The sequence below is a fragment of the Mixophyes fleayi genome, unplaced genomic scaffold (assembly GCF_038048845.1).
Source record: "Mixophyes fleayi isolate aMixFle1 unplaced genomic scaffold, aMixFle1.hap1 Scaffold_4106, whole genome shotgun sequence".
NCBI lineage: Eukaryota > Metazoa > Chordata > Amphibia > Anura > Limnodynastidae > Mixophyes > Mixophyes fleayi.
Genome location: NW_027448091.1, coordinates 1 through 10,352, shown reverse-complemented (window position 1 = coordinate 10,352; position 10,352 = coordinate 1). Strand labels below are relative to the sequence as shown.

General features: G+C 37.5%; 1 protein-coding gene across 1 annotated transcript; it reads right to left on the bottom strand.

The window, feature by feature from the left end:
• Positions 1 to 123: 123 nt before the first annotated feature.
• On the bottom strand, positions 124 to 8,137 carry LOC142134194 (sorbin and SH3 domain-containing protein 2-like; the record flags this gene model as incomplete). Its single annotated transcript, XM_075194522.1, has 5 exons — positions 124 to 238; positions 1,845 to 1,885; positions 2,919 to 3,004; positions 4,359 to 5,930; positions 7,897 to 8,137. Coding segments are annotated over 5 exons (2,055 nt in total), but the record flags the coding sequence as incomplete, so codon positions are not given.
• Between the last annotated feature and the right edge of the window lie 2,215 nt (positions 8,138 to 10,352).

Here is a 10,352-nt window from a genome sequence, read left to right as displayed (position 1 = left end):
ACCACCGTGGTTCTTCTTAATGAAGGTGAACAGGTATATTTCAGGTAGAAATTAATTTATTTTCACTTAAGAGTTTAATAAATATATTTTCAGCTAAAATACAAGTGAAGGAGGTCTACTAACCTCAACATACGAAATTGGTAATATTCCCACTCTTCCGTGATGCTCTCCTTCATACCAGTTCTTGTCTATTTTCCTGAGGACATACACAGTATCTCCTTTCTTAAAAGACAGCTCTCTGTAAAGTACATTTTACTTATCACATTTCAAATATATACGCTGTATGACCACAGTATTCTTATTACATATAATAAACAGAATCAGCTTGTTACAATGTAAAGTTTTAACAACTTCCATTCGGTCAAGTACAGATGACGCAGCATTTTGTTTTCTTTTAATATTCTGCTGAGGCTCTCAATCAATGTGAGTACCAGCCACCAATGAGCTGTGTTCCTTTCCAGTACCGCCCCTCCCCTCCTGTCCTCCTTCCTCCCTTCTCCACCATGTTACTCTCCTCTCCTCTTACTTCCTCTCCTCTCTCCAGTCTTCTCAGCCCCTCCTTGCTCTGTACATGTGGCTATATGGCTGCCTCCATATCTTTAGATCGTGGGTAAATGTGTTTGAAGGATAATGCTATGTAAAGGGGTGTTTTCTATAATATGTTGGATGGGCATTAATGTTATGTTGGGGATTATTTATAATATGAGGTGGGTATTAATGTATGTGGGGTCTGGTGGTGGGGTATTAATATGTGGAAATATTAATGTTATGGGGTGGCTCTTTATTAAATCTGGAGGCCTATAATGTAACATGGGGTTAGTGGGCCTATTGATATATTGGAGTATATCGGGACTGCTACTACAATGTGTCATCCTTATTCAATAATACTGGTAGTCTGGACGCTCGAGTATATATATATATATATATATATATATATATATATATATATATATATATATATATATATATAATCAAACAAAATGGGGCATTTATCTGTAAGTACTAAACTCTGGTGCTAGTATCACAGATGTAGTATAGAAATATTTTGAGACCAGATCGATCTCTTTTCAAATATGAAAACAAAACAATCTCTTAGGTGCTCAGATTTCAATGGCTCATATTCTATATAATACAGCTGCTTCAGTAGGAAGCACACATAGATTGCAAATAAACGCTGCCGCCATACAAGCGAGCTGGCCACTCACTTTGGACAAATACAGTGTACACCATTCATTCCAGACAGCACTACACATGAGACTCCTATTTAGTTATTTTGTGATCTATTTTTCAAGCTACTGTCTGAAATAAATTCCTTTCAGTCGTTCATACCTGGAGTGCCATCTGATGTGTGTGTGTGTGTGTGTGTGTGTGTGTGTGTGTGTGTGTGTGTGTGTGTGTGTGTGTGTGTGTGTGTGTGTGTATATATATATATATATATATATATATATATATATATATAATATATATATATATATATATATATATATATATATATATATATATATATTTATATATATATATATTTATATTTATTGGATGCAGTGCGCCAGTTTGACTGGAAAAGGGATTTCTGCAGGGGTTGGAGGGAGGGCCCCGAACCAGTATCTTGCCTCCATTAATGTTTTACTTGCAATTTTTAACAGTTGGGAAAAAAAGTCAAATGCATTTGCGTTTAACATACGTTTTTGATAGTGTTAAAAATCATTATATATGCATGTATAAACACCAAAGGATATAAGCCCTCAAGGAGGAAGAGGTGTTAAATAAGATAACAAGTCTTTGAATATCTGGATAAATTAACAAAGTGATGCAGGAGACCATCCACACAATTGCAAATCACTTACTTTGGAGTCTGAGCCTTGAAATCATATACAGCTCTAGCAGCCTAGGTATAAAAAAAATAGAAAGTAAGAAGCCTATCAGTCAGTGTGGATTTCTTGTAGTGAAGATAGAAATGGTCAACTTTATACATAAATCCTAACAATGTATGGTGATAGAATGCAATAAATTGTGTACTAGTGTTGGAACAACATTTACTCAACAATTATATCACATCAGTGCATCTTTGTACGTGCAGTTTACATACATGTCATGCTTGTTGGATATTAAAAGTTTTCTTTGTAACTGTTATTCAGAGATGAAAAGTAAAACATACTGTACAGGAACAAACACCAGACTGTAGTCATTAAAGCAGTCTTCAGTGTCTATCAAGTCCCGTTATTAATGAAGATTTTCGATTACTGCTTATCACAGCAAGAGAAAATCTTCTGTTGTCCATTTTATCACTAAAATGATGCCAGGGTAGCTGAGCAATGCTCAATTCCTAGCCGATACTGGCAGGCAGTGGCAAGAGGATTCTTAATGTTTGTGCAGGGATCCTAAACACATGTGTGACCCAGCTTACCGGATTCTGGAACTGGAAGCCTAGCCTCGAGCTTCCAGGTACAGATTCACTTAAAACTAATTAAGTTTTAAAAAAAGAAAAGAAAAAATAGTGCTTTAATAACAAAACTAAAAAATGAGAAATTTTAACAATAAAGCATTTTTTTCTTCTTCTTGCCCCCAGCTATGACCATCCTGATATAGTGATAGGAGGACAGCGGTGGTACTTGTACCACCACTGTCCTCATTAAATAGGTTTCCCGATGCTTTGCTTGGATAAGTCTATCTTAAATAGGAAAAATAGGAAAAATAAACCATAACTTGTTCATATAATATTGTTCCATAGAGGTTAACATATTATATGATGAGGTGGCTTGTAAGCCAGAGTATCCAGCTATATTAAATATCTTATTCCATTAGTGTAACCTGCTAAAGACTAATCAGAATAAATATCAGATTGATATATTCTACATAATAAGAAGTTTTTTTTTACAGGATTCTTGTACATAATTGACTGAGGACAATTGATTGGGTACCTCCTTCTCGTGTGCTCTCCGCCTCGCTGGATTCCTGCTCACATCAGTGAATGCCGAGGAATAATTCCGGGGAGATTCTTGATCAGCTAGAAAACCAGGAGACCATTAAGATACACTAAGCTTTTACTATCATCAGTGTTACCTTTGTGTCAATTGTGGACAAAATAAAATAAAAAAATATTGTGATTGTGCTTTCACTAGAAATGTTTCTTGATCTTAAACTTGCAATCTATTTTAATTCAGTGACATAAGTGTAAAACCATCCAATACAAAATAGGTATGCAGATCCTATTCCTGCTGCAGAGACATTCAATACATTCCTGAGCAGTGACTTCATTGCAGCCTTCTCTGAGAGAAAAGCATCAACTAACAAGGCAGCGTGATCTAATACTGTGATTAGCAAGCGTTTCTTCACATGTATTTATGGTACACATTAAGCCAAGCAAAACTGCAGCAATGAAAATAATGCACGGATGGATACACCAACCACAATATCATGCTCTTCTCACATGCATAACAAAATTAATGAATGTTTAGGGGAATATGGTACAATGGCAGAATGTAATGAGGAGTCTCTATACATCTTAGTTACTTGTTTGGAAAAGCAATATTTCCTCTAATGCCATCAGTGTTTGCCTAAAGACTTTATAAACACCATTGCTTCCAGCATGGCCATAGGCATCACCAACCAGTTGTGAAGACTAATCACTATACAGTGTGCAATCATTCGTGTGACCTAACTCGCACTATAAGGCATTGTCTTTTGTTATTAATTATGTGTCGCATGTACATTACAGTAGTGTAAAAGATCAAGTGGAAATGTCTTTGTTAATGGAATGTAAAATAAACCTATTCATTGTGCACTTAAATGTAAAAGAAAGCTGTGCTGGTAAGATTGGTAATCAATATTCTGTTCAGATAAAGGAAGACTGATGATCCTCTATCCCCACATTATTTTATAGTAAATTGACAATCTGATAAAACATCTACATAAGTAAATTGTATACAAGAGTCTACACAAGTAAATTGTATACAAGAGTCTACACAAGTAAATTGTATACAAGAGTCTACATAAGTAAATTGTATACAAGAGACTTAATCAATGGCTCACGTGATGGTTTCTTTGGGGCAGAGATGTAGAGGAAGCATAAAAATCCAGATTAACTAGGCTACATGTTAATACTAAAAAGGATGAAAGCATCAATAGAATGTGTGACAATAATAAAGTTGATAATCATTTTCATGATTTTGTTTTCTGTTGAAGATGTGAATTAAAAGTTGTCTGTTCAGTTTGTCTCTTCCTACCACATCTCTACTCCACAAATGGCTCTGGTACTTTATCATATGCACATGAAAGCATTTTGCATTACATATTTTGGGGTATATGAAATGGATCAAGGTGGATGTATGATGAAAAGTAAGGATACTATAGTGGAGCACCTTGAAAACAGTATGGACTATCTTGGGAGTTGTTGTTGGTTTCATCCACCTCCTGGTAAGAGGCACTGTTGGGCAATCTTCCACAATCATTTTGATATGGTGTATTATGAATAGCACCATCCTGAGGCAGTTGGTAGTAAGACTGATTAGCGGTGGTCAATGGAAATGCTCTTAAAGATGAATTTCTTTCTGGAACATCTGGAAGAAGCTCACTAATAAGTCTGTGCAGAATGCTGTTATCTGGCAAGCTCCCACGCCTTTTTTCAGCTTTTATTTGGTCACAGATATCCTGGAGAGCAGAGTCCAGAGCGTCAAACACTGATGGTTTACATCGGCTCTTCTCAGATTGCCTTTTAGGTGTAGAGCATTTTTTCCTACGAAAAGGCACTGGACTAACAAGAAATGCTATTTTGGAAAGGCCTGAATCTGTTTCTCGCCTTCCTGAAGATTCATTTTTCTCCTGCTTAGCCCTCTCATGTTTTAACATAGTGGTGAAACGCGTGTATGATGCCGGGCACCTTCCTTTGCAAGAGCTGATAAGGTGCCGATGGTGGTGGTGGTGATGATGGTGGTGGTGATGGTGATTCCCAGATCCATAAAAGCTTTCGGATGATGTGAAGGAATAGTGGTCAAAATCACTCTCACTGCAAAAGGAAGATCCTTCAATTTGTATAAAGTCACTCAGGTCAGACACAACTGCATCAGGATCACTATCAGAAAATTCTACATGTGACCTTGGAATTTGATCACTTGTTACCTCAATATGTACAGGAACTAGTGTTTTAGATTTGCCATTGTGCTGTACCTGAGGTATATGCCTTTCTTGGGTTTCTTCATCCAATAATGATTCAATCGAAAACCGCCGTTTAGGGCAAGAGCTATTGGTAGAGATATCCAAGCTAACTGCAGACAGCATCTCATCTCCAAGGTTAGGCATAGATTTGGATTTCTGGATGAGCCGTTCAAACTCTGATATTCTGGTTGGTACCATATCTCTTGGCACTTCTTCAGACTCTGTCCTCCAACCTGCAAATAGACCTTTTTGCTGCTCCTGCTCATACTGCAATATCCGAGATTTCACTGAACAGATCACTTCAGAGCTCAATAAGTCTTTGCGATTTATACGGTGCATTTTTTTGTATAATTTCAAAAACCCTGGTGTGTCATGAGCCGACCTGTGACGAACCCTGGATCTGTTTGTGGCACAGCCCTCAGAAGTAAACGAGTTGCCCCAAGCTAAAGAGCTATCCTTAGAATTATTTTCACATAATAAGGAACCCATGCTTTCAGATTTGGTCTGGGTATTACAGAAGTTGTTGTGATCTTCTGCTAACAAGTCATCACAACTCCTAGACTTAATTTTTGGCGATGCCGTTTCCTCTGTGCTGCTCCACACCTCTGCATTCTGACGGTTCATCTGCCAGCCATTCTTAAAGTTGATCGAACGTTTTGTATCATCAGGCACAGCTAAGTGGTGGCTATAGCCCCTATAACAATCGAATGAGTTTGTGGCGTTTGGTTTATGAACAGAATAAGCGAATAGAGGGGGATACATTCTGCTAACATCCCCACCTTCAAAATCCAAAAAGCAGCATGATAAAAGAGAGACATTTCCAGAAATTAACAGATTGATAGCAAAAGATAAAGCGTTAGTAATAAGAGTGAAATATAGAGAATTCGATAGAAGTATCCATATCCTCACCAAAATCACTAAAACAAACTACGAAAAAGTAATTATTTTCATAAAAGTATTTCCAGGTCCTTTTTTTTTAATGTTATTTTTACATCACACTCTATTCGAAACTTATATACACCTAGAAAAAACAAGTCTAATTTGGTAATTTGGTCTGGATAAATTAACACATGATTTTAAGAGATTAAAACTGACCATACATGGTATTACACTTATATCTATCTCAAGCTTGTCTTTCTAAACTATCTCATGTCTGTCTAAACACGGGTGAGCATTTAAGGGGGGGGGGGGGGGGGTAATTCAGTTGCCAGAAATACCCCTCTCTGTATGCTCAAATGATGTGATGATAGAGTTTTCATAGATTGAGGCAGTGCATGTGTCTTTACCCTGGTCTTCTCTGGCTCCTTTCTGCTCCTAACCTGTGGCTGAAGCAGTGTTCTAATTGGAGAAGGCTCATGTGATAGCCCTGATTGGCTCTGCAATAGTCAGGTGACAGCTGGAGAGACTTAACACAGCAGCTGCTCAGCTCCTCAACAGCTGGAACATGGGAAAGAGGAGAGGAATGGGGGCTGATATGAATAGCCATCAGATGGGGACACCCCCCATCACAGCACTAATCCTGCCTGCAACATATCCTCTGGGAGTCTGTTCTCGTCTGGGCTCTGTTCCTGCCTGCACTACCACTTGTAGCTAAATGCAAGTGAAAGTACAGTGTAAAATGCATCACAAATTATTATTATTAATATGTAGTCACAATGCATTATAAAATGTTACAATCAGTGTTGTGATCATTAAGCATTTTACATTGGCTGTAATTGTTGCTGATTTAAATATCTGACATTTACAACCATTGCCACATTTTTTTTTCATTAGTTAAGTACCTGAGGACGGTTTATTGAAGCAGGTTGTTTTATGTTGTTATTGTTAATTTATTCAATAATAAAGTGTTTGGAACCCCCCCCCCCCCCCTCTACGAATCCTGCATTTACCCCCGAAACAATCTCATGTGTGTCTAAACTATCTATCTCATATCTATCTGTCTCTCTAGCTCATGTCTAACTATCTGTCTACATCAATCTATCTATGAAGTGAGTTCAGAGTAAATCTAAGGTTGGGTACACACTACAGAAAATTTCTTTCAATGCGCTATAGTTAACGATTTTACCAACAACTATACACGTACACACTATACACGTTTTACAACATTTTCCTTCAGATCTGTGCTCTTCATCTGTCATAACCATTGGCTAAAAAGATCATGACACACCATAGAGATCTATGGACACTGCAGGTCTTGAGTGCATACACACTGCAGAATTTGAATGACAACGTTCCATTGTTGAACAAGATTTTTAGTTTGGTTTAACAATCAAATCAAATGATAAGATGAGCTTTGGAACAATAATCGCTCATCGTTGGAGCGTACACACTAATGTGGTATCGGGCAGAACGGTCGTTTATAGTGTGATTGGCTCGATAATCGGCTGAAAACCCTGTAGTGTGTACCCAGCCTTAGTAATAATTACAACCGTTTTAAAGGAATCATCTGACAAGTATGTTCTGTATAATTTCGACCTCCGTAAAGTCAATTGTAAATAAAAAGGACCTTTTATATTTAGTATTTTGTTCAAACAGTTTTTGATTAGAAAATAAGTGTAGAGATCAGTACAATCGAGCTTTAGATAAAAGCACAACAATCTCATACCATGTATGGTAAATCAGTCTATATACAGGTACACAAGTAGGTGGTGCTGTTGCATCTTGATTTAGAAAACCGTTGGCACATGTTACTGGTAAACTGAAAACCAATGAGTTTGATACATTATATCTCAACATTCCGCCTACCTTTTGTCCGTGAAGGAGATGGAGGAGAAGAGTTAATAAAAGGTTTCCGCAGGGTGGCATTTGCACCTTGAGCTCCCATTCTACTAAGGCTGTTTCTGTTTGTATTCTGGTCACTGTGGGCTCTCTGATGACCTACACTGGGCTCAGACTTCCGTCTTTTCCTGTAGTCACTTGCAGAACTTGAAATAAACAAGAAATAACATTTAACGACCTGCAGCAATTGTCCTCCAGCATGTTTCTGTTATCTCCATGCTTGAGCTATGTTTTGTTCTGCTTGCAGTGCTCTTGCATGTTTTGTGAAACCCTGGCCTGCGTCCAAACCCCACTCCCACAAATCAATAAGAACCTGAGGAACAATCAGAGCATGACATTGCAGCTTCCTTATGGAGAACTCAGACTGCCAACAATGATTTCATTATTGTAATGTCACACAAGCATGGGGATCTTGGTTATCTCACAAGTTTTCAATGATAAAACAATTCAAGCAATTTTCATCATACTGTGGCGTTACAATAACCCATCTGATTACGGATTTCCTTTCTTAAGAGCTGAAATAAATTATAAATAAAACTATATAATGCTGCCAACACTATCTATGAACAATCTAGACACTATCTATCTATACAATTTCAGCATTTGTGTTACATGGTAATGAAACGGAGATCATCTTTTTTATTGGCATTTGTTAAGAGTGAACCTCTCACACGCTGTCGTAGGATTTTAGCTATATAAAGTATGTGTATGTAGAGCAGAGACAATCATCCATTTACATACATTGGTGGTAAGGAGGGTTTTGCATTTTTAGAGCAACATAAATAGAGTGTCAACACGATTTGTTTACAGGACAAAAATAGAGAACATATTTTCAAGGCTAACTACTGTAATTCGCTATGCCCTGCGTATGTTTTAAAATAAAAAAAATGTAGCCATGGCTGCAACTTCACTACAGTACATATAGAAATATGGAATTCAATGGCAAAAAATAACCTACAGGTCCATCTAGTCTGACCTTTTTTGTTTCTTTAAACATTTTAGATTGTCGGTTTTAACAATAACAATAGCCATATATAGTCCCATGTATTCTTGAATTCTTTTACTGTATGAAACAAAAGATACCCTTTAGAAACACTAAAGCAAATCATTCCAGGAACCACTTTTGAATAGATGAACATATAAAAAAACATTACAAGAACCACACACTTCTCATCTATCACAATTAGTTTGGATCAAAAGAATGTGATGTAATATCTGGACACCCTATCTTCTCTTTCTGGGATGTGCATTGTTCCTAACTGCAAGGGTTGCATATACAATATTTTAATTGCTTTGGGACTGTGGATGTATTTCGCTATATTTTTTATATGTATATGTGTTTTTTTTAATAATTATTTATTTTTGAGTGGCCAAATTATATAAATTACAGTACAATACAGATATCAATGCAGCGCAATAGTAACATCAAAAAGCTTCAAACAAAACAAAAAACCAACATGTACAGAATATCATATTGTATCTAGGTCACAAAAGGAAAAAGGGTCTACAGAGCAGGATTCATAGTATGAAATTGTAGAACCAGCTTTTAAGGTTTACAGATATTAACAACAGTATAATATACAGAAGTTAGAGGGGAGGGAGTACAGGATCAGAGGTGGGGTCGGGAGGGGGGATGTCAACAACGAAACATCACAGTGTGGAGTAGATCAGTGTGGATAAGTATGGGTATAGCCTTACAGAATTAGGGAGAAAGATTCAGAGATGAGAAATCAACCACTGCACATGGGTTGACGGCGGAAGAGGTGGAGCAGATGGAGAGAGACAAAGATCTGCATTCAGAGAAGAGCCAGGTGGCCAATACTTGATTAAAAACATGACCTCTATTGTAAAGGTAGTAAGTTATCTACTCAATAGCTACTATATGCCAAATCTAAGTGGTAATAGAGATGGGGAGGTGTTCTTCTAATGTAGAGTCAAGAGGGATTTGGCTGCTGCTAAAATATGTGCAACAAGCTTCCTATAACATTTATCTTGGGGGGGCATAGCATAGCAAAGATCCCTTGCCACCGTGGCCTCAGAGAGACTGTTCAAGAGTCTATGGACTTTGTCCCAGAAGGGAGAGATTACAGGGCATTTCCAACAGATATGCCCCATGGTGCCTATATGACCACATCCACGTCAACAGTCTAGTGATTAGCAGGGAAACATTTTATTGAGTATCACTGGGGTACCGTACCAGCAATAAGAGATTTTGTAAGAAGTCTCTTATTTTGGTTGAGATATAACTTTTGAGGCATGTCCTCTCATGCCTCTTCGTCTGGGAGGGGGATGATCCTAGGTCCCTTTCCCATTCGGTTTCATTATATTTTTGGCACTGTCAATAAAAATACTACAGATTTCAGAAATCATGCACTTGGCCAAGTGGTGATATCCACAGACAGGGCCGGACTGGCCATCTGGCA